Source organism: Mauremys mutica, chromosome 3 (genome assembly GCF_020497125.1).
Source record: "Mauremys mutica isolate MM-2020 ecotype Southern chromosome 3, ASM2049712v1, whole genome shotgun sequence".
NCBI classification, from domain to species: Eukaryota; Metazoa; Chordata; order Testudines; family Geoemydidae; genus Mauremys; species Mauremys mutica.
The window spans coordinates 43,508,899-43,535,260 of NC_059074.1; the positions used below are offsets into that span (position 1 = coordinate 43,508,899).

The 26,362-nt window shown below is 38.2% G+C and overlaps 1 protein-coding gene across 1 annotated transcript in view; it reads right to left on the bottom strand.

The window, feature by feature from the left end:
- Positions 1–26,362, bottom strand: part of CSMD1 (CUB and Sushi multiple domains 1) — a 1,651,174-nt gene that overhangs the window by 307,096 nt on the left and 1,317,716 nt on the right. The window contains exons 28-31 of the mRNA XM_045010124.1: positions 24,124–24,315; positions 21,202–21,340; positions 18,078–18,265; positions 12,704–12,898 (exon numbers count right to left, since the gene is read on the bottom strand). Coding sequence (XP_044866059.1) covers positions 12,704–12,898; positions 18,078–18,265; positions 21,202–21,340; positions 24,124–24,315 — 714 coding nt within the window. The remainder of the gene's footprint in view (positions 1–12,703; positions 12,899–18,077; positions 18,266–21,201; positions 21,341–24,123; positions 24,316–26,362) is intronic.

A 26,362-nucleotide genomic window follows, 5' to 3' on the forward strand; every position in this document is an offset into this window, starting at 1 on the left:
AGAGTTCAAAGAAACAATGGATTAAAATGTGGTTACAGAGAACGTTTAGAAGGGGAAGAAGAGAGGAATGAAGATAAAATCCTTAAGTGGAGCCACCAAAAGAGATACTATCAGCAAGGTAGTGTGTAGAACAACCGGGAGAAGACAGCATTTTTCAGCAGTGAAATTTACGAGTTTTAAACTTGGTGTTTTAAATAAATGATTTTTTAAAAAATATTCTTCTTGGCAATTTGAGTTGCCACATTTATCTCAGTTTTCAGTTGACTATAACAGAACTAGAACAGATATGTGGCTATCTAAAGCAGTCTTCAAGTGGCCTATGGTACTGGCCAAACTTCACACAAAGTTAAAAGTATCATTGATAGTATAGTATCATATACTAGCTACAGACTGTATACAATCACATCATAAAACAAAGCCATATAATAAACATTACTTTTGTGTGCCTTATATGTATTTTACTTTTAAACAACCTCAGGTTAAGTAGAACATTTTTTTTCAATCCCTTCCCATATGGGAAAAAAAAACCAAACATTGTTCCACTTAACCTGAGGTTGTTTAAAATAAAAATAAATATAGAGCACACAAAATATACCACACACACACACACACCCTCCCTCCCTGGTATATACACACATCTTTACAAGATTCCAGTTAAACATGGCCATACCAAATTTAGAGCAGAGCTGAAAGTGAAACTCATTTTCTTTCCTGCTTGTTAATCCAGATTTTTTTTCAATCTGAGGATAGGCCCTGATGGCTCAAGAAAAGTGACATCCATTTCCAGCGTCTGCTATTAAACTTAAGACTTTCTTGCAGCTAAGATCTTGTCCAATAAATAACAGAATTTGTTCTTTTTACATTTAAAATGAAACTGCTGCAATTCACTTAACTTGGACCTGAAAACTATCAAGCTAAGATGTCAAGAGAAAAAAAAATCAGACTGTGATGGATCGAAATCTGAATTTAACAAGTTATCAGATAAATTGTTCCATTGAATTCATTATTGCTTCATGACAAATTTTATTACATGAGCTTTTAAAGTTTGCTAACAACAGTCTAATATGAAATAAAAATTCATATTGAAATTCTATTACTGTGTTTTAACAGGATGTAATTATTATTTTATGTAAAAAGACTTATATATAGTAGCTCATTTTAACCTTCTGTTACAATACAATCAACAATCTGCAGCCTTTAAAAAAATGTTGCATTACACAATGAAACCATTTTCTCTTGCTAGCTCTGAGAAAATGTTCTATATTTTCAACTCCAATAAAATGTGTACAGAGATTTTATCTGACTATAATATTATGCAAATTGTTACTATTATGTGTGACTGTCAAGTGATCACTGTAAGAAAGCCAGATTCCACAAGAAGTGCTATAAGATAGACAGAGGCTTTGAGAAAAATTTAAAAGCTACTAAAAGTCAGTAGTAGTTAAATGATTTAATTGTAGAGAAGAAATATCATCCACTGGTTAAAGCATTAACTGGAATTTGGGAAATCTATGTTCAGCTCGCTGCTGTGACATATTTCCTGCATGACCTTTGGCAAGTAACTTAGGCATAGAGTTTAAAAAGGTACTTAGGTTACTGAAGATGTAGACAATCATCTGGAAGGATTTGCAAAAGCACGTAAGCACCTAACTCCCACAATATAGTTTTTGAAAATTCCACATAGTTAGAATTATCCAATCATTACCATGTTCTCAGCATTGAAATTGCAGAAAATATCTCTGAGGATCCAGCTGGTGCAATGCAATGCAGAGGTGCACAGGACATATCTGAGAATGGCTACTCATCCCAACCGATAAAACAATCAAGCCTACACACAAGAGATCTCCAACCATCCAAGTGAGACAGGCTATCTTGTATGAGATTCTATACTAAGATGAATGGAAAGTAAGAACGTTCTGCAAAGGACAAGCAGACAAGGAGATGGCAGTGCTCTCTTCCCAGAGCCAATTTGAAACAACATGAGTGAATAAGGTCAGATTGGGTTCTGAAATCAGCAGGCAAAGATCTGCTAGTGATGGTGGATATCAGCACTCATGATAGGGCTTCACATGATACTTCACAGGTTAGAGATGATATCAGAAATCTCAGAAGGGTGCTGAATGACAGATGAGTAGCTGAAATTGGATAGGCTTCTGAAGTTGGTGGACACAGATCCACTGATCATTGTAGATATCTACACTAATGATCCCACTTCACAGGATACCTTACTAATAAATGACGTTAGGGAACTCAGAAGAATGTTAAAGGCTAAGATTATCAAAGTGATCCTTTTGGAGAGCCTTCCTGTCCTATGAGAAAAGGAAGAAAAAAGGCAGAAGAATCTGGAAATAAACTGATGGCTGGGTAAGTGGTGTAAGGTATAAAATTTGGGCTTTTTTGGAACATTGGTCAACCTTATATCAGGAGAAGGGAATGCACAGTTTGGATGGCCTTTGTCTCAGTAGAAAGGGAACCAATCCTCTACGGGACAGGAGGATATTAAACTAACAACAAAAGGGCAGGGTGAAAGAGGGAACAAAAAAGACTCATTTAATACAAATTTGAGATGTCCAAAAAACCAATCAAACAAACAAACAAAAAAACCCCCAATCAATGTGTCACCTGGGTTAATGGGTCAGATGAAAATGGAGCCAAGTTTATTGCCGGATAGATGAGTGGTTGAGAAGACCGCAGTATGTTCACCTCACCAATAAAAAAAAAGTGGGAGTTGAGCCTTCTGACTGGGTGTACCCTAGGGGATGGAAGGCTGACTAAGCCCACCAGAAGGGGTTGAAAAGGGGACAGCCCTTGTAGCAGGGTGGACCCCTGCTCCTGCCCTGAAGGGCTTAAAACAGCCCTGGGGGATGGTTGTGGCTGGGAGCTACTAAAGCTGGGCTGATTGGGAAGTGGCTGCAGCTGGGCCATGCCCCAATCAGGCCACAGCTTGCCTGCATAAAGAGGCTGGGAGCCAGGAGCTCACCAGTCTCTTTCTCTAGCTATAGAGGGAGATGGGCCTGGCTGCAGGGAGCTAGACACAAGGTACCTGAGTGGAGCAGGGCTGAGGAAAGGCAGAGGAGCTGGGGAGCTCTAGCCTGGAAAGTCCCAGGCTGCGGCCTAGCATTGGGCCAACAGGTACTGGGGGTTGCAGAGGGCAGCCCAGGGGTAGACCAAGGCAGCAGGTCCAAACCCTCCTTGCCAGTGATGAGTAGGCTGATACTGCAGTCTGCCCCAGGGTGTGGGGCTAGACAATGACTGGCAGTAGCCATATACTGAGGCAAAGTGGGGATAGAGGGAAGGAAGACACAGAGAGAAAGGGGTTACTGCCAGGGGGCAGCACCTCAGGTAAAAGGGCACCGGGTCCAGGAAGGGACATGTGGGCCAGAGGACAGGTGGATCACCGGCCTGCAGAGGGCGCTCCAGAGCTGGAACTGAGCTAGTTCCCAGGAGTCACCAGCAGGAGGCGCCGCAGGGTGAGTCCTCCCGTCTACAGCCCTGCCTAAGGGTGAGGGGGATTCCCTGTCTCTTCCTGCCTGAGGGAGCATGAATGATCTCCTGACTGTCTCTCCTTGCCTGATGGTTTGACTCTTTTCCCTTAAAAGGAGTTTGCCAAACCACTCTGGAAGAGAGCAACTGGACTTAGAAAACACTGAGGAGGGTCCTACATTGTGAGTTAAAATTTATTGTTCTGCAAAGAGGTTAGTCCCCTGGGCAAATCAGCACTCTCATCACACTTGCCACACTTAAGCATTTCAGGTCTGCAACAACGCTTCAAGATATGTGGGAGCCTCCAAGTTATAGAGCTCACTAGTTGGAATAAACTGGACACATGAATCCAAGAAAATCTGTCCTGGGGGTGTTACTTGCTGGTTGTATGGTGTTACTGATGTACCCACTCCAAATCAATCTTGCCCTTCCTTTCTATGCTTCCGCTATATTTCACCTTGTAAATAATCTGTACCTTGATTGTCAGTTCATCCATTACAGAGGTGCCAGAAGACTATATGTACAAGTTATAAGGCTAGCCATAGGGATAAGTACTGGATTGGGATAGTTGAAACCACATAGGGAAGTAAGGTAGGGTTCAGAACGTAAGCAGGTGGAGGCACCACATATCAGTGGTTAAGAACCCAGGCAGTTGAAACTCACAGTGGCCAGTGCCAAATGACACTGGGTAAAGGCTCCTGTTGACGATTAGCTGTGACACATAAAACCCTCTTACACAAAGGCATCAATGGATTTGAAGAGAAGAAATTATTCGATTGCCTATTTATACGAATCCTAGGATCATGGCAAGCAAATGAGAGGAAATCCAATTATTCATTTATGAACATAAATTTGACCTACTCACTATTATTGAAACCTGGTGGAATGTTTTGCATGACTGGAATGTTAAAATCACTGGCTGTAACCTATTTTGGAAGGTTCAAACAGTTAAAAGGGGATAAGGAGTGGCACTCTACGTCCAAAATGGTATTATATATTTCCAAGTCACTGACAGTTTCAAAGTAATTTATCTTGAATGCTTATGGTTTAATGTTATAATACATAAAACACAAGATGGGGTACTTGTTGGTATATACCACAGATTATCAAATCACATTGGAGAACAGGATGACTGGATCATTGCGCGCACATGCGCGCGTGCGCACGCACACACACACTCTGCATAGGGAAAAAGCTAGAATATGCAGAATATTGATCAGGTAAGCAAAATGACACAAGGAAAAAGCTATGGTCAGCAGAGTTAAAGATAATAAAAATAATAGTTTTAAGTATATTAAGAACAAAAGTAATTTTAATGGTCCATTGGTAGATGGATGTAATGGAATTGTCAATAATAATGCAGAAAAGGGAGCACCAGTCTACCACAGAATAGCAGGGACCTCAGGAGGTCATCTAGTCCAGACGTCCAAAATGGTATTATATATTTCCAAGTCACTGACAGATTCAAAGTAATTTATCTTGAATGCTTATGGTTTAATGTTATAATACATAAAACACAAGATGGGGTACTTGTTGGTATATACCACAGATTATCAAATCACATTGGAGAACAGGATGACTGGATCATTGCGCGCACATGCGCGCGTGCGCACGCACACACACACTCTGCATAGGGAAAAAGCTAGAATATGCAGAAAATTGATCAGGTAAGCAAAATGACACAAGGAAAAAGCTATGGTCAGCAGAGTTAAAGATAATAAAAATAATAGTTTTAAGTATATTAAGAACAAAAGTAATTTTAATGGTCCATTGGTAGATGGATGTAATGGAATTGTCAATAATAATGCAGAAAAGGGAGCACCAGTCTACCACAGAATAGCAGGGACCTCAGGAGGTCATCTAGTCCAGACCCCTGCTCAAAGCAGGACCAATCCCCAGACAGACTGTTACCCCTCCCTAAATGGCCCCCTCAAGGATTGAACTCACAACCCTGGGTTTAGTAGGCCAATGCTCAAACCTGTTCTGTATTTGGGGAAAGCCGATAGTGTATGAAGATGACTAAATACTTTCCATTCCAACAGTAATTAAAAATGATATTAAACTAAAGTTAAACATTTTTAAATCAGCAAGTCCGGATAACTTGCATCCCCGAGTTTTTAAAAAGCTGGATGAGGAGCTATCTAGACTGTTAATACTGATATTCAATAAGCCTTGCGGCATTGGGGAAGTTCCAGAAGAATAGGAGAAAACTAACATTGTGCCAATATTTAAAAAGGGAAAATGGGATGAGCTGTGTAACTTTAGGCCTGTAAGCCTGCTATCAATCTAAGGCAACATAATGGAATAGCTGATATGGGACTCGATTAATAAAAAAAATAAAGGAGGGTAATATCATCAGTGATAACCAACTTAGTTGTAAAAGCAGTAGTATTGATAAAATAAAGTTAGACTATGCATAGCATATGACTTAATACCACACAACATCTTTCTTAATAAACCAGAATGATACAAAATTAACATGGCACACATTAAAGGAATAAAAAATAGCCAAATGTAATTATTAATGGAGAATCATCATTGAACGGCTGTTTTTCTAATGGGGTCCTGGAAGTATAATTTCTTAGTCTAATGTGATTTAACATTTTTATCGATGGATTGGAAAAAAACCCCGAATCATTACTTATAAAGTTTGCAGATGACATTAAAATTATGGAGGACATAAATAATGAAAAGGACAGGTCCCTGATTGATAGTTCATAAGATGTACATACCTAACAATATGCAATTGAAATCACCTAAATGTAAGGTCATACATCTAGGAACAAACAATGTACTCCATACATATAGGATGGGGGACATTTATCATGGAAGTGTGATTCTGAAAAAGACTTGGGGTCCTGATGGATAATCAGCTGAACATAAGCTCCCACTGCAATGCTGTGGCTCAAAGAGCTAATGTAATATTTAGATTGATAAACAGAGGAATGTCTAGTAGGAGGAAGGAGATATATTTGGCACTGGTGTGATAGCTAAACCGGACAGTCTCTACGCAAAAGAATAAATGGACACAAATCTGATGTCAGGAATCATAACATTAAAAAAACAGTGGGAGAACACTTCAACCTCTCTAACCACTCAGTGACAGACTTGAAGGTGGCAATTTTGCAACAAAAAAAACTTCAAAAACAGACTCCAAAGAGAGACTGCTGAACTCAAATTAATATGCAAATTAGATACAATTAACTTAGATTTAAACAGAGACTGGGAATGGTTGGGTCATTAAACTAATTGAATCTATTTCCCTATGTTAAGTTCTCCTCACACCTTCTATGGGTCATCTCAATTATCACTTCAAAGGTTTTTTTTCTCCTGCTGATGATAGCTCATCTCAATTGATTGGCCTCTTCCAGTTGGTATGCGTACTTCCACCTTTTCATGTTCTCTGTATGTATAAATATCTTCTGTCTGTGTGTTTCATTCTATGCATCTGAAGAAAGTGAGCTGTAGCCCACGAAAGCTAATGCTGAAATAAATTTGTTAGTCCATAAGGTGCCACAAGTACTCCTTTTCTTTTTGCGGATACAGACTAACACAGCTGCTACTCTGAAACCTACTAGAATACTGTGTCCAGTTCTGGTGTACATAGTTGAAGAAGGATATTGATAAATTTGAAAGAGTTTAGAGAAGAGCTACAAGACTTAATAAAGGATTGGAAGGCATGCCTTACAGTGAGAGACTTCAGGACCTGAGGCTGTTTATCAAAATGAAGATTAAGGGATGGCTTGATCACAGTCTATAAGTACTTACCTGGGAAACAAAAATTTAAATTGAACAAAGAAAAGTATAACAAGAACCAAAGGCTAGAAGTTGAAGCTAGACAAATTCAGACTAGAAATTGGAAATTTTAAAATCAAGATCCGATTTTTTTTTTTAAGAAAAGAAATGCTCTAGTTAAGAAAAGCCATTGGACTTGAAACAGGAACTAGTACTGTTAAATCATTTGGCCTATGCTATGGAGTAAGTCAGACTAGATAATCACAATGCGCCCTACCAGCTTTAAAAATCTATGAAACTTTAAAAACTTGTCCTTTAGTCAATGTAGTCCAGATCCTCAAAAGTATTTGGGTGTCTAACTTTCAATGAAATCAATTGGAGTTATATGCCTAAGTACCATTGAGGATCTGGGCCTCTGGGCATAAACTTCCCATCAGTAAAATGGGGCTAATTGCCTTACTTCACAAGGTATCATGAGGATAAATGCATTAAAGATTGTGAGACACTCACATATGAGTTTGATTGGTAGTTTCTCTAGCAAATCTTAGACACTAACATGGATGTTTAGGAAAGGTCTTTCCTTGCATTTTCACATTTTAAGACCTCCCAAACTTATACACAAGACTCCATAAAGTCCATATTTTAGTCCCTCTTAAAGACACGGTTCTGCCATGCTGCTTACAATTAATCTAATTAGCTCATATTAAAATTTCTTGTTCCATTTCCCCTGTGAGGTCCTTAGAAAAGAATTATCTCCTTGAAAGTGTAGAAAGCATGCAGCACATCATGAGCACAGCAATAAAGAAACATTAAACTAAATTAATAGTTATGAACTGAATGAGTGTAGAAACAATGTAAGTGAGAGTAGAATCAGGCCCGCAGACATCAAAGGGTAAAAATCTTGACATTGTCACATGGGATATTCAGTGTGTAACTTCCCATTAAAGTCAATAAGTCAGAAACATAGGAACTGCCACACTGGATCAGACCCAGTGTCCATTTAGTCCAGTATCTTGTCTCTGCCAGCAAAAGCACCAGAAGCTTGAGAGGAAGATGTAAGAAACACCACAGTAGGAAGATGTAGGAATGTCTCATTCTAATCATTTGTACTTAGAGATTGGTTTAAACCATGAAGCACGAGGTTTTATTTGCCCTAAATATTCTTTTGTAGAATTAGCTATTATAATGATAGATATTTTCATCATTCATATAAAAGCCTTTTTGAATCTTGTTAAGTACTTGGCTTCAATGACATCCTGTGGTAAGGAGTTCCACAGTCTAATTTTGTGCTGTTGGGTGGAAAAAGTATTTCCTTTTATCAGTTTTGAATTTGCTACACATAAATTTCATCGATGTGGTGTTCAGTGGTGTTCCAAGACACGAAGTACAGATGCTCCCTGTCTATTTTCTCTATAACATATGTACAGCTGAGTGAAAACTCGAATTGACATCCCACAAGAAGTTTCAATATTTTAACATTTGTTTTTGTCCCAACTGGGACAAAGCTGAAATATCAAAATTTTTCACAGGATGAAATGTTAAAAAAAAAAAAAAGTGTTTCAAAATGGGAAAATATTTAGTTTTGGCATTTTCAATCAATACATTTCTCTATTTCTGAATGTGAGTATTTTGTTTCAGTTTATTTTATTTCAGTTTGTTGAACTGCCCCAAATGCTTTGTTTTTGAGTCAATTCAACATTAAACTGCATTTTCCTTTTGTGATGCATTGTCTCATGGGAATTGTAGGTCCCAGACATCATGCCCCCATTCTCCTTTATGGGCCAGGCTCAATGGCCAGAATATATCTCATAGAATCATAGAATATCACGGTTGGAAGGGACCACAGGACGTCATCTAGTCCAACCCCCTGCTCAAAGCAGGACCAATCCCAAACTAAATCATCCCAGACAGGGCTTTGTCAAGCCTGACCATAAAAACCTCTAAGGAAGGAGATTCCACCACCTCCCTAGGTAACCTATTCTAGTGCTTCACCACCCTCCTAGTGAAAACGTTTTTCCTAATATCCAACCTAAACCTCGCCCAGTGCAACTTGAGACCATTACTCCTTGTTCTGTCATCTGCTACCACTGAGAACAGTCTAGAGCCATCCTCTTTGGAACCCCCTTTCAGGTAGTTGAAAGCAGCTATCAAATCCCCCCTCATTCTTCTCTTCTGCAGACTAAACAATCCCTCTCCTCATAAGTCATATGCTCCAGCCCCCTAATCATTTTTGTTGCCCTCCTCTGGACTCTTTCCAATTTTTCCACATCCTTCTTGTAGTGTGGGGCCCAAAACTGGACACAGTACTCCAGATGAGGCTTCACCAGTGTCGAATAGAGAGGAATGATCACGTTCCTCGATCTGCTGGCAATGCCCCTACTTATACAGCCCAAAATGCCATTAGCCTTCTTGGCAATAAGAGCACACGATCTCCCATGATGAACCTGCAGCCATGTGACTACTACATGGCCAAAGGGAAGGCTGTTTTGCATCATGGTAGATATAGTCAAGCCAAGTATCCCAAACCAAAGAGGGAATGAGGGCCTAAAGTTCAACTCTCATTAGGCAATGTGCCACCAGAGGGAAATGTAGTTTAATGTTAAAGTGACTCAACGTGAAATATTTTGGGTCAGTTCAACAAACCAAAATATTTTGATTCAGAGACCTCTCTTTGAAAATATTTTGTTTTGGTTTTCTTGATAGAAAATGGAAAAAAATGGAAAAAAATTCTATTTTGAAGAAACTGCATTTCCACTGAAAATCATTCAGATAGAAAATTCACAGTGAGCTCTAAGTAGTTAATGGTCTGCACAACACTTTGAAAATGCCTGGTCTTTCACCGAACAAGCTTTTGATGAAATACACGCTGAAGTCCTGTATTTTTCCAGGCAATATGTACAGCATAGACTGCAGCCTCTTCATACTGCCCTACCAATATACCACAACCTGATTGAAAAAGGATTGTCAAGTGGAAGTTTTTAAGTCTTTGTGGCTAATTCTCAGTTTTTTTGTTTAAAAGTGTAAAAAAGGGTGATACTTAATGTCCTCTTGAGGGTAAATTTGTAGCATCATTAGGATTTAGAGTGAAACCACACACTCATTTCAGGTAGGTGACTGAACAGCCATCAAGAAGAAAAAAATTGGGTTATTTCATAATTATGTTAGGGAACTAGGGACCTTAAGATGAAATATTTCATGTTACCCCAAGCTATTCAGTCTTCCATAAATGTACTCTGTGAATTTTCAAGAAAAGTTCTAAAGTGATATTACGTTTTGTAAATCAGTGAATAATAGAATCATAGGACTGAAAGGGACCTCAAGAGGTCTTCTAGTCCAGTCCCCTGCACTCAAGGCAGGAATAAATGTTATATAGACCATCCCTGACAGGTGTTTGTCTAATCTGCTCTTAAAAATCTCCTATGATGGAGATTCCACAACGTCCCTAGGCAATTTATTACATGGCTTAACTATCTCATCAGGAAGTTTTTCCTAATCTTCTTCTTAAACTTCCCTGGCTGCAATTTAAGACCACTGCTTCTTGTCCTATCTGTGTGAACTGATCATTCCTTCCCAAGTGGAGTACTTTGCATTTGTCCTCATGAATTTCATCCTATTTACTTCAGACCATTTCTCCAGTTTGTCCAAATCATTTTGAATTTTAATCCAATGCTCTAAAGCACTTGCAATCCTTCCCAGCTTGGTATCATCCACAAACTTTATAAGTGTACACTCTAGGCCATTATCTAAATCATTGATGAAGATATTGAAAAGAACGAGAATCAGACATGTCTATATTGTATAACATTACATTAAAAATGGTGTCTAAGTCCATCACAGTGGCGGCAGTGCAGGTAAAAAGCACTTAGCAAAATCCACCTTTGTATATGGGAAACATCACAATTAAAATAAACATTGAAAATTAAGGCAACTTGATGTTAGTAGGGTAATAACTGGATATAAAACATTTCAATTGTTGGTTACTGATTCAGCACCAGTTCAGAATAGCACAATACAGCATTGCAGAGAAAGGTAACAAAGAGGCACAAACTATGGATGAGTATGGTACAAACCCTTATATGTAAAAGAGTAGAATGAATAAATGGTTTGGCAAATGTGTAAATGTACAGGATAGAGATCACCAACTAATTTCACAGAAACAACAAGAGCCAATAGCTGGAAACAACATGTATTATTATTATTACTTTTACTACTACCAATAATAAATAAATAATTTGTATCAGTCATGATTTAGGAATCCATTGTGCTAAACACTCTAGAAACACATAACAAGGTGTTTGACTTGGTACTACATGACATTTTGATTATAAAAGCTAGGATAACATAACATTAACATGGCACACAGTAAATGGATTAAAAATTGGCTAATGGGTAGGTCTCAAAATATAATTGTATAAGGGGGATCATCATCAAGCAGGTGTGTTTCCAGTGGAGTCCTGCAGGGCCAGGATTATTGGCCCTATGTGAGAAGCGGCGCAGGCTGAGGGATATGCTGGCCGCCACTTCCCGCAGCCCCCATTGTCGTGGAGTGGTGAACTGCGGCCAGTGGGAGCTATGATCGGCTGAACCTGCGGATGTGGCAGGTAAAGAAACTGTCCCGTTCCACCAGGGTGCTTACCCTGGCGGGCCATGTGCTAAAGGTTGCCAATCCCTGTACTAGATGGTGCCTTCTGGCCTTGGAGTCCATGAACAAAAAGATGGTCCCTGTCCCAGGGGGCTTCCAACAGGGCCAGCTCCAGGCACCAGCCCAGCAAGCAGGTGCTTGGGGCGGCCACGGGGAAGGGGTAGCACGTCCGGCTCTTCGGTGGCAAGTCCCTCACTCCCTCTCGGAGCGAAGGACCTGCCACCGAATTGCCACCGAAGACTGAAGCAGTGGTGGTAGAGCTCCCGCAGATCGTGATCGCGGCTTTTTTTTTTTTTTGCACTGCTTGGGGCGGCAAAAACCCTGAAGCCGGCCCTGGCTTCCAATCTAAGAATAATGAAACAGACGATAGATGGATACAACAAACAGTACAAGGGGAACACAAGGAAGTAGTGAGATAATCCATGTAATTAGAGCTTGACAGTTGTTGCTGTTAATTTGAAAATAATAAATGGTCTCTGTCTAGTGCAACACCCAGTGGACAGCTATACAGATTACAAAACCATCTATTCCATAGTACACATAAGGAAAGTTGTGGGATCTCATATATACTAATGTGTAGTAATTATTGGCAAAGGCTGAGTGTTTTGTAGTGGATTCTGTACCTAAAATCTGATGAAGTAGTTTTAAACAATACATGAATTATTAAACTAACAGAAAACAATTTGTATTATAATTATTTTAAATAAAAAAATCATAATCTAAGGGGTTTTTATATTGGGTATGCATTTGGAAGCAGAGTAATATGACCTCTAGGATTTAGAGCCAGTCTCTGAATCCATTAACTTTATACAAAAGGGGAACAGTATCACATATAATACATACCATTACAAGATGGCAATACTCTGTTCCATGCTGGTTTTCCATCAACACCAATCACACATGTTATAGTTGAAGGATCAATAATCTTATATCCAGAATCACACTGATAAGTAATAGTCGACCCAAGTTTGAAGTCTGTTCCAATTCTAGTCCCATTCATTATGTTTCCAGGGTCAAAACAAGCTTCCCGTGGTTTTTCTGTTAAAATGGATTATAAACAACACATCAGTAATCTCAATACAATATATGTACTAAAATATGCATTTAACAATCATCAGTTTTAAAATTAGATTCATATTTCCATCTTGTTATTAACATACATTTTCTTACTGTTAAATATTGCTAGGAGGTCATTGATGCTTGCCTAAGCTTATCTGTCTGGACAAGAAAATTACACCTACACCATTTAGTAAGATATTAAGAAAATCTGCAAGCCACAGCCATAAGCTCCATATAGATGAGCGTAAGGCACCACCAAAGTAATTGACTTAATGTACCTTCTCTACACACTCACACATATACATCATTTGAAAGCTTAATATGCCTACTTTATGATGAGGAATGAGGGGGAAGTGTTAAGTGGTGCTATTACCATAGAAATGGGGATAAATAATGACACCAGCAACAAGTTAAAACGACCACTGAAATATCTGCATTTGTTTCTCTTTGTTTAATGACTATGAATTATTTCAAGACATAAAAATGCATTTCTTGGTAAGCTCAAAGCATATGTTGAACTCGTTGAATTTGTCACCAGCCATCGTTTGTATTACAGCAATGGTATCTCTGATGTACACTGTTGTTTCTTTATCATATGCTCTTAGCTCATGGACTCTTTTAGCTTAGGCTTCCAGCTGATGCCCTAATTCAGCATTGTCTGTTTTTCTCATTGTTCCATCAGCATGGAAGAGGGACATAGATACAGGCCCTATTATGTGACTAAGAACAGTTGCAATTGAAACCATCATCTCCACATCTTGCTAAGGGCAGGGCGTGCGGAAAACAAAATCTGGACTGATAGCTGCTCTGATTGTCCCTCCCTTGGCAGATTTAAATTTAGTCTTCTTGATCATGTTAGCAAATGTTTGATGCCAAATTTCCTGACTGGACTGAAGATGCTACATGTCCCATCAGAATCAAGTGCACCTCTTACAAATCTCTCAATTTGTTCTTCTCTAGCATCTTCTATTTTCAGCAGAGACGCTTGTACATCTGGGATTACCTGCAGTCAAGTAAATAGGTTGATAAGCATATCTGGATGTGATTCAGGGGCAAATGGGTTTGTCATATTGTTGATGACATGACCGGTAAAAGCTGTAATGTGCTCTTGAGACCACTTCAGTGCAGAGGCAAGATCTTGTTTGTGGACTTTGTCTTCATTACTTGTTGTTAGATCACTTCTTTCTCTGAGAACTTTGTATATTCATAATATGAAGCTGTGTATTGTCACCTCTAGCACTAATATTGACCTATGCATAAGTATCACTGAATAAAAAAGTTAGTTTCTAGAATATTTCAAAGGCTAGTACTGCATGCATAGGCAATTATAAATAAAAAAAAACCTTTTGCCAGGCAGACTAGATGCTGCATTGCCCGTACAAAAGCTTACAAATGGAGAAGCATTACATTAGGAATTCACATACATTTATATCTGCCCACTATGCAGTAAAAACTATGGGCACATTACTTACTGCTATTGGTGCACAATCTTCAGTGAGAGACTGATCTGGTCAATAAATTCCAATTGAAAATATAGAAAACTATTACCATCACTTGTGAGATACCTTGACAATTAAGACTATGCAATGTGAAAACATTTTATGTTAGTATATTGCAAAATGCTAATATTCACCATTTTTGTCACATGCTAAACAGCTTAAACATTTAAGGGGGAAAAAAAAGCTTTCCCATGAAAAACCAGTAAGAAATCTTGTAATATATTGTTGTTTGGTAGCTTTGACCAATGAACACCACATTATGGTGTTGAAATTAACTTAAACAGTAAAAACCAATCAGAATCCTGTTGCACTGTTTCTGGAACTGTGCAGAAAATTACACTTTATCATTTTGGATACCATTGTTTCGCCTCTCATACATCTTATGTCACCACTGAAGAGCCCCACATCATACATCGTCTAACATTGCATAAAATAAGCTTTCAAATGCTATATTATGTTGGTCTGTATGGAGTTGGTGTATTAAATTCCAAAAATATTTCAAAACTATGGTGGATGTGGCCCATTCCCAACAGTTGTCAGCTGTTGTCAACAGTTAACTGTTGGGAATGGGCCACATCCACCCTAATTGAATTGGTCTCGTTAGCACTGATCCCGCCACTTGGTAAGGCGACTCATCTTTTCATGTGCTGTATATTCATACCTGCTTACTGTGTTTTTCACTCCTTGCATCTGATGAAGTGGACTATAGCCCACGAAAGTTTATGCCCAAATAAATGTGTTTGTCTCTAAGGTGTCACCAAAACTCCTCATTATTTTTACTGATACAGACTAACATGGCTACCCCTCTGAAACCTGTATTGTTGTAAGATAGTTGGCTAACTTCACAAGGGGGAGTTAGAAGTTACAATGCCTAACTTTAACATACCCCTCCACCTACAAGAATTCAGAAGCTAGAGTTTGGCTCCCAAGTTCCTCATGCATTGTATAGGGAGAGTTAGGTGCTTAAGAAAGAGATTCAAACAAGCCAGCATGCTGAGCAGGGAGTCACCTAAGTTATGCAGTAGGAAATACCAAAGAGAGGAGTGTGGCCTAAGCCCTGTTGTGCCTACTTCCACTTGGGATTCACAGCCATGAACCCTCTTCTGGAGTTAAGCATTTAAGCCAGGTCAGCCCTTCTTCACAAAGAAAAGGGTGAAGATGATGTGGTGGTGCTACTCTCTCCCCCCCCTTATGGAAGAGAATTTAGGCACCCGCAGGTTAGGTGGCAGCTGGGCACGGGCTTTATGAATGCTAGTGGAGTTAAATCTTGAATTTAAAGGAGTAGTTAGGCACCTAAATCACCGATGTGAATTCTAGCCTAGTACAAATACCACAAAATGACTTGCATGAAATCCTGGGTCTACTGAAGTCAATGAGAGTTTTGTCATTTACTTCAATGGGGGCAGGATTTCACCCACTATATTTAAGACATTAAGAACTAATGAAAACTAGCAAAATAAATAAATAAATAAACAAACAAGCACGCAAGCAGGACCCTGAATTTCATAGGAGTCTACAGCCACAAAATCCCCCAGGTATTGGACAGATTATCAGCTACTATGCTGGAACAAATTGTTAACCAATCTAACACACTGATGAGTCAAGTTTAAATAATTCTTTAAGGATTAATAGGCAATATTAGTTCTGATGTTTAATTCATTGATTGATTCATAATTTGCATTATTAAGATATTACCTTATTTCAAGAATGTGGTTGAGATGATTTTTAACTAGCATAGTTTTATGGTTAGAAGGCACTTTGCATTTAATTAAATGGAAGCACTGTATTAGATACACTTTGCAGTATTATAGTGGATACAAATGTTATACTTTTTCTGTTATAATAAGGTATGACACCTTTTTGGCAGGCAGCGTAATTACATTAATGGAGGTGCAAATATTAGATAACATGGTTCTCTTTCACTCTATTTTCTTTGTGTTGTTTTTCTGATTATTATAATACTCTGCAAAATCTGCCCATTTATTAAGTAATGTCTACCCTGCGCTGAATAACTTCAAGATGGATGGCAGAGATGTTTATAGAAGAATTAAGGCCTTTGGTTTTGGAATGTATTATTACAGTATATGGTTATTACCAAGTTAACAGGACATGCCTTCCAGTGATTAATTATTATTATACATGCATTTTCAGGTAGTTTAGATTTAACAATTTACCTTTCTGCTGTTTGATACCCCATTTTTATTTGTATATTTGTATTCAATATTTCAAGAATATTTTGTTATTTTATATGTATACTTTTATAATATAAACCTATTATATATGATATAATTGTATAACTTATTTGTACATTTCTCTCTCTCTCTCTCTCTCTCTCACTTTCTCTCTCTTTCACTCACACACACACACACACACACACACAGAAGGAAGAGGGAAAGTTGGCATTCTTATATCATTTCCTTTGTGCAACCTTCCCCTTTCTCTCCTTACTATTCAGCAATACTATTCCTTACTATTTCCTATATAAAATAAATGTATTTATTTTTATTCGTATTGTGTTTCAAATTCATTTGAGAAGAGATAGGCAAGGATTCCCTGTACAAACAATGTAAACACAAATATATCATAGTTATTCTGGGGACAGTAGTCTTGCTAGCCTGAAGGGAAAAAGGTGAAGAAAGAAGATAGTTGAGAAATGAGAAGAAGGGTTTAAGTGGGTAGACAATTCATGTTCTTTGGGTTTTGGTTGTTTCTCATTTTGTTTTCTTTCACACAGAGTATGGAGTTTTTCTTCAACTGACCGGAGTGAGAAGCTGAGGCTGTATCTTTGAGGCTGAAAGCTTGAAAATTCTGAGCACAGATGCCAATCTAAGCAGAGAAATAGCAGCTCATTTGAGAAGAAAATGTTAAATATTCACAGGATGGTTATTGAAAAATAACTAAAAAGTGATAATATAAATCCTTGTACTCTGGCTAATAATGGCTGCCAGCCAAATTACAAGGATTCACATACTCTGTGGTTATTCTGAAATAGCCATACAATGTGTACGTAAATCTTGCTCCAAATCACCCACAACCAAAGTGTCGGGGGAAAAAAATGCATTGGTATGTATCAGTAAATGTACAACATTCCTGTATTCTAATTGGGTGAGACAATTCCATTTCAGTAGAACACTTTCTAAATAACAATGGCTATTTTTTTTTTATTTGCACCATTTCTCCTTCCTTTTAGGAAATGAGAGTGTGCGGGGATGTCAAAAATAAAAGGAGAAAAATTACCTTTTATGTACCTCATCATTTGCAAAAGGATTTTTTAAAAGATAAATTGAAACAATAAATTAAGAAGTTGAGATTGTGTTTTCATATTTGGTTATAAACTTATATTTTGGAATGAATCAAATATTATTTAAAATAGCATTTTCTACATTGTTTTTACATTGAACATTTTCACAGGGCTGATATACCACCAACATAAGACTGTCATCAACTAATTACACAACACCAGTATGTTAAAAGATAAAAGATTAACAAAAAACATTATTTATTATGTATATTTAAACTTTTAAATATATATGCATTCACACAACAATTACAAACATATGAAAAATAAGTGTAGTATGTGTGTAAATATAGTTTTAATTAATCCTAATTTAAGACATTTTCCTTCTGTGTGTTGACATGTATTATGTTAACAACAGTACCTTTGTATTCAATGGCGAATCCTGACATGCCAACAGAAGCATCACTGCGAAATGCTAGAAATAGACTATTAGCACTGCTCTCTATTCTTTCAGGTGCCTGGGAGCCTTGAAAACTGCCAATTAGAGGACTGTTAGAATCTTCCCCTTCATAAATATGTAGAAAATCATAACTGGGCTCCATACTGAAACTGAAATAAAGGAAAAGAGAATTACATTGTCTTTATTTTTGAGAAATTATTTACTACTTTAAAAAAAAAGAAAAGGCAGCCACAGCATTAAACGTTTTCATCTGCAGAAATAAAGAAGTCCTTAAAGTATATCCCACATTCCAAATACAACATGCCTTGTAAACGTGATCAATGATCAAAATTGATCACTGTCTAATTTAAACCAAACTGCCCTAATGTGAAGAGCTCCCAACACTGTAACTTATTTTTGTTGGTACACAGTTAGATTCAACTATAGCATTTAGTTTAGAACATTAACTGTAAAATTTTAGAATTTAGTTTAGGGAGAGTTTCTTAGTGAATATCACACTAGACTAACACCTGGTAGACCTAGGTACTATTCCCAGTTCTACCTCTGGTCTGCTGGGTGACTTTGGGCAAGTCACTTCTCCTCTGTACCTCAGTTTTGCCATCTATAAAATGGGAAAAATGATATTGATCTCTTTTGTAAAGTGATTTGTGATCTATGAACTCTATGTAAGAGCTAGGCATTTTTACTATAGAATTATAATCAATGCATTATTAATATGTCTATTGTAGGGCCTACAATCTATTACAGGAAGGGGAACAACACATTTATATTGTTATACAAGTCAATTAGATTCAATGAAGGCAGTACAGCAGAAGGGGATCCTTAAGAGAGACTTAAACATGGACTAGGAAGTGGCCTTGAGATCAGTTCAGGGAGGCTGTGTGGATGGAGGCACAAAGACAATAATGTGAGAACCTTATAATGATATGGACAGAAGCTGAAAATATGATGCAGTGGAGAAGGTCCAAGGGCTACATGAAGCTCAACAGTGAAAGACAAGTAGGCAGGGGGGTTGTGGGTTTTGCTTTCTTTTCTTCCTGATCACCTTCTGAACACCAGACCAGTGTATAACACAAGGAAGTTAGACTGTCCATGAGAGTAACATACAGTAGGACATCTGCAGGAAAGAATTTGGTTCTGAGGAAGGATCTAGAGAAGTCTGGGGGCAGCTGACATAGGCTAAGTGGTAATCTATTCCAAGTGTAGTGGTGAAGCATAAAAAAGCCTGAAGACAATAAAGGCCTCTTCACATTTTTTGGTCTTTTTTATCAATCCAACTATAGTACATGTCAAAGAGATCTACATATTTAACACCTTATAACACATTTAGTTGAAAAACACATGTGCAGTAATTATTTTAACAAAACATGAAATGGAGAGAGCCAAAAACTGTTGATGATTCCTTGTTCTTATATCTAGGCGTTTTCACCAGCCCATTCAGCTTTTGTTTTTGCAGAAAACAGCATTATGAGACATATAAATGTGGCTTTTACTCAATATTTGCTTTTCCAACACATCTCTGGAAGGACAAATATGTTTGTACCAAAGGCTCCCATGTTAAAATGCTTTTTATACCACTCCTTTCTTGCACCAACCTCTTCCCTTGTTGTCACCCTTTCAACATACAGAGAGAATTTCCCATGAATCTGAAACTATTGTATGTTAAACCAGCCTACAAAACATTTTGGGCCAGATGTTGCCCACTCTTCAACTGGGGAACTCTTGTAAAAATCAATGGGAATTCTGCTCATAGAAAAAAAATGTATGATAGAGCAAGTTATCTTTTCATCAGAATAAAAAAAATGTATCTGCTCTATGGAATGTTGGAATTGTCATTAGGAATATGATTACTATGGTGGCTTCTAGTAGGTAATCAATGTTTTATTCCTCCTATGAATATCAGTGGATGGAATAAAATGTCAATGCCAAAGCAATTGATATTTACAGAACAATTGTTAAAAACAGCAACAGCAAAATGTAATCAGATTACATTTGTTATTGTTAAATATAGTAGTGGGATTAAAGTAAATGAGAAGAGATGTAATCATCAAGAAGCATAAAGACATATTTTAGATATTTTTAAATGAATAAGCCTCATTTCAGTTTAATGATTTTTTTCAAATGAGCACAGGGAGTAGCCTCTGCAAGGATTTTATATCTTGCCGAATACACTAGTAATACAAACAACGACCAATTGTGAAAAAGGCAGATGTCTTCATGTATAAAAACTCATTACTTCAGACATGCTAACTAGCCCACAGCATAACAGGCAACTATTGCATTCTGTACCCCCGCCTGCAAGATCCAACTCCTGCTGATGTCAATGGGAGCTGAGTAGTCTCAGCACCTTACCAGTGCTCAGGGATTGCAAACAATGAAATCCAATAAATGCAAGAGTGACTCCTTAGTTTAAAAAGATCCTTCCAGCCAATCTTTTAAAGTTGGGTCTAAACATGTTAAATTGGAACTACATCTACTAGACGTTTACACAATAAGAATCAATTTTCAGAATAATCATCTTTGCTTAATAGGTGACCATTATTAAATAATGTTAAAGTATTTTTCAGAAGGGTTAATTCAATTTAATAACTTAGTGACTCATATTTTCATGATAATACACTATTTAATGTTAGCCTGAAGACTTCACCATACAAGAAATGGGATACAGATGAATTAGGTATCACACAATGCAGACATTGCATTAATATGACAATGAAATATACGTATTTCAAACACTCTGGGTAGTATTATTCCCCATTAATATAGAGCCATTCCACTGAAATTGTCAATGGTGCAACATATGATACAAATTAAATGTTTCTTTCTTTCTGTTTTTTTAAAGCATACCCCACACATCACATACGGTTTTTGCAGCTTACACATTGGGCACAAAAAAAAAAAAAGCTATAAAGCTAAATATTTTGTTTCTTTCATGTCATTCTGAAGCAATGATAAAATAAGTATTAGATACATACTCTAGGACTTAGGAAATGTAGTTGGGAGTTCTATGTAGTGATCAATTATATAATTTTTAGATGTGACATTTAAAAACCTGATACATAAAGGGATTTTCTAGAAATGGTACCTTTTGAATATCAAGGCAATGACAAAGTCAGGGTTTACTTTTATTCGCCAGTCACATTCCTTCCCAGGAGGATATGCCTGTGGGTAGTTAGGTGATAAAATAACACCCGCCGGACCTGTCAAGTTTCCTCCACATGCAGCTGTCAATACAAAAAGGAAAAAGAAAGCAGTTACACATTAAACTAAAAATCACAGATAAACTATTCAAATAAGAATTTTGGCTTTTTTTTTTTTTAAATCAGAATAGTTTTTTCCATTCCCAACAAACGATCTCTTTATAGTCCCAACAACAAACAAATACTATTTTCCACATATTTTCCCCAATTTAGTTCAGAAACAAAGTTTTCCTATAATCTGATAAAGGAAATAGAAATCTACGTAATAAGGTCTTTGGGTTTGCTTAGTGATTTTATTCCAGCTGCACTAACCAAGTATTTAACATTCACCCAATAAACTTCACTGTCAGAAGTGGAGGGCCCAATAGTAATTGACGCTTAATGATGCTTTTTTCCTTTAGCCACAGAAGAAATATAAAATACTTTGATCCAATTAATAAAGGTGTTAACTCAATTTACAGATCCAGGCACTTGGGCAAAAACACACAAACAAAGAAAGAAAATCACACAGCTAACTCAAACCAAAATTCTGAAGTTAGGTGCCTAAATCAATATTTAAACACCTAAGTAATAAGGGCAGTTTGCAGAGGTGCAGAGCTCCTACCATTGTGATTGAAGTAAGTATTAGTAATCAACCAAGCTGTGTTAAAAAAAAATAACAGCATGGTTCCTTTTATAGGTCATTATTTTAGTAAATATTCACAAATCTTCAGTGTCTTCTGATGGCTTAGCTTGAGGTAAAACACATGACCATACTCAGGAAAGTTTATAAATGCAGCATAAAACATTAAACAAACGTGAACAGTGGTTTGACAATGTACAGAACGCTAATAAGTATAGCTATTAAATCTCAGCCATTCACAATATAGTGGAATAAGAACTATCTGAGAATATTAAAGGCTGCATATCATGGCTTTATAGAACTCCGAGGATTCCAATACTGCTGTATATACGACAGTAACAATTATTTTAAATGGAAAACCCCCTCAAGGTCATCCTGAGTAAAATGGAACATTAAGTATGTGCACATCATTTCACTACAAGTTACTCTCTCAGCAGATTAATTAAAATTTAGATTTTTAAAACAGACTATTAAGAGATACAGATTGAAGTATGTTAATTGGACAAAGCGCTGGGTTTTATTACAATTGAAATAATACTCTAGAACATCTGATCTTCATAATCCAGAAATCTATATGTTTTGTCCTATCTCTAAACTCTTTAATTAGGGGTGAACCCAAATCTCTGGGAATTATTACTTGATGATTCATGGATTAAAAATTGTTTTATTGGCTGTAACCATCAGATGTTCAAACTTGTCCTTATGCAGTGCTGCACCACACAAATGGGAACTTTGAAAGACATTTTGCAGTGCATGTGCTGCTCCAAATCTGCTACCTGTATGGAGGTCAGAAATGGATGGGGACCTTATCTTACATCCTTACTATTACTTCTCAGAGAGCTAGTAATACTAGCCAGGAACAATACTTGCATTCAGGGAAGTAAAAGGACTGCAACTGTGTTGTGGTCAGCCTCTGCAGAAGGGGCCCAAAGGAAAGAGGGAAGAAAGGCTTGTACATACTCCAACAGTCAACAGTGCAGGGACCAGACACAATCTGACCCTAAAGGATTATTAAATAAAGTGTCCAACCTATCTCAAAGCAATCTGGCGATCGTAAAGGCCCAGTCAAGAAGGAAAATTGTTAAAGTTTGCAGCTGATGACCCAAGGGAGCTGTTCAAGCCATCTGGGTTGTGGTGCTCTCTAATGCTACACGGAGTATGCAGCATAAGAGTTAATTAGATGGCAAGAACCCTAACTAGCAGCAAAACAGTGATGTCCCTATAACACACCTCAGTAAGACTTTCAGGCCCCAGCTTTTTCATGCACTAACCAGAGCCCCATGGAAGAGATATTCCATATATGTAGGGTGGAAGGTACCAAGAATCAAGAATAGTGAAAGGCAGGAAATTTTATTCCTTCCAGGCATTTCCACAAAGAGACATGCAAAAGAACTTCTATTTCCATTCTTTGGGCAGCAGTGGCAGTTTGATCTTCCCTCTGCACATACATATGTATCTCTCTCAAAATTTTCTGAGAAGATAAAACTTAATCAATGGAAACAAATTACTACATGGGAGGTCATACTCATGAGAGAATCAGTTTGTTGGTTTTATCCAAAATGAACAGAAACAATCTTTGCTTTTTTACTATAAGTCAAATGTATAGAGTTTGGTATTAAGGTGAGACCAGTTTCATATATGGCCCCTGATTCTCACCTGACTAGGCTTTAAAAACTACAAATTAATCACTAACATAAAGTGAAAGTTTTAACAAGTAAACAGTAATATAACAAATTTGATACTTTATACTTATTTAGTGACTTTTACCTGAGAATCTGAAATATCTATAGTATATAGATTATTATCTCTGTTCTATTGAGACAGGGAAACTGTAGTACAGAGAAATGACTTAGCCACAGTAAACTGGTGGCAAAGTCATAAGTAGAACCCAGCTGCTTTGACTCCAAGTCCCCTGCGTTAAACATCTGACCATGCTGTCTTGCACTTAATTAACAATTTCTTGAAGCTTGTCACCTTCACCATAAACAAATTTTCAAAAATAGACTATGCTGGAAAAATCTGTTGTCAATAATAGCATTCATCTTGAGAATCAGACTGCCAGTATTTACAAGTTTGAAAAGACTGAGTTTTCTAGAAAGCACTACTTTAACATCACTTGTTAAAAACTGAAATATGATCTGCATTAGCTTCAAGCCCAAAGCATGCTAACATTTGATCTCAATACCTATGCATGTTGGAGGATCAGGTTGCCAAAAGAATCGGTTATTCAGCTGCACACAAGTAATTTTGGCCTGTCCTTGGAGCTGATACCCAGGGTCACACTGAAAGGTGGTGGTATCCCCAGGCTCTCTGCTGTCTCCATATCTGGTACCATTCTGTGGAGTCCCAGGATCATTACATGTTGATGCAACTGATGCTATAAGAAAACAATGAAATTAACATATTTAAGACATATGTACATTTTAATAAATACACAGTACAACATTTTATAGGCGCATTCAACCAGAGATAATATTATTTGCTTATCTGTTATCATGGGAAGACAGTTTGTTTGTTTCTACAGGAATTTTCCCACTGAGATGCATCATGCTTATGTTGGCTTCTGGCCAGTTTCCTCAGGTGAAAAACATGGCCTGATAGGGAATAAACTCAGGCTCTTCATTTTCTGTCCACGTAGTGAGGCAGACAAACCTCCCTCCTCTGGGGTGAGTGAGGGAGTATTACATGTCCCTTGGAGGGCGGAGCCTAGGCCGCCCCGCCCCCCCTCACCAGAAGGACAGAGATGCCCAGCACTATAAAAGACCAGACCCACAGACTACTGAGAGGGAAGCCTGCAGAGGGGAAGGATGTCCCACCGGTTCCGGAACAGCACAGAGTGGATCCCCCACTTGGCTCGGCCCAAGCCCCGGATGATAACTGGCCTGGAGCGCCTGCTGCTGCTTACCTGGAGGAGCCAGACGACGACTGGACATCATAAGTACCCACTCCAGGGGAGGCAGGAAGTTCAGCCACCGGAGCTCTGGCTGCAAAGCCCCGAGCCCCCATGTTGGCATGTTGTGGTTGGATCCCTGCCAACCCTGGGGCATCTGATTCCACCCCTGCCAGGGCTGGGACGTGGTGGAGTAGGGAAGGCCCGTGTCCCCCTGCCGGCTGACCCTTGTGCCTCTGCAAGGGGCTCTCACTCTGAAGACAAGTGGCCCCAGACTCTTGAGACTGTTTGCTGGCTGCCTGAGCCCTGCAAGCCCAGGCCCCAACCTAGAATAATAGATTATTAGGGGTGGACGGGACCACAGAAGGTCATCTAGTCCAACCCCCTGCTCAAAGCAGGACCAATCCCCAACTAAATCCCCAAATCCCTAAACAGCCCCTCTCAAAGATTGAACTCACAACCCTGGGTTTAGCAGGCCAAGGCTCAAACCTATGAGCTATCCCTCCCCCACACTGAGCTATCCCTCCCCACTCTGCCTACCTTGAGACTGTAGTGTTTGCTGGCTGCCTGGGCCCCGCCCAGTCTATAGCCAGCCCCTTGAGACTGTTGTTCACCAGCTGCTGGAAACCCAGACGGACTCCAGACCTAGTTAAGCTGCGACAAGCTTGGTGGCGGACTACCACCAGCCCTTCAGTGACCTCCCTCCTCCGGGGTGAGTGAGAGAGTATTACAGTCCAGTTAATCCATCAAACAAGCTAACATTTCCCTTTCCTTCCTTAGATGCTTCAGCTATCAATACGTATTTAAGTGATATGACAATTGGTATATGACAAATGTCAGAATGTAAATAACATCATTTTACTCTTTGAGTGCCTAACAGCATGGGAAAGGAACGTGCATGGGAAGTCAAACCAAACAACCACCATGTGCAACCTTGGGGTTTGAATTGCAGAGGTATGTAAAACTTTCTCAGAGGATACTCAAAGAAGATGTATCATATCTTCATGTGTTAGGGTCAAAATTTCAAGCAAAATTTAATTTGTATTGAGATGGCATGATAGTCAGTATCAGATCTTCATGATGAGTAAATCTTCATGCTTATCTCCCATACAAATTATTATTATTACTATAATGCCTAGGCACTCCAGTCATGGACCAAAACAGTTCCTGCCTTTTACATGTTACCTCTCCTTTCCCTAGCTCTTATGAGAAGCACATATTAACACTTTGTCAAACTGAGGCATCACCTCTATTCTCCAGAATTTGTTCTCTTCATAGCTATTAGGCTGGTGTTCTCTTGTTGCAAATTGTTTTGTCTTGTCTTGTGATGTTTTGGCCAGTTATTTGGTCATGTTTTGGTTTTGTACAGATTAAAAAAAAAACAACAACTTTGCTTGGGACAGAAATTTGTTATATCAAATCTCACTTCATCTCCTCTCTGTACTGTGCCACTCGATACATTCCTTATCTATTGTTTTTATTGAGATGATTCCTACTTAATAATTATATAAGTCTTTCCTTTGCCCAAACACTT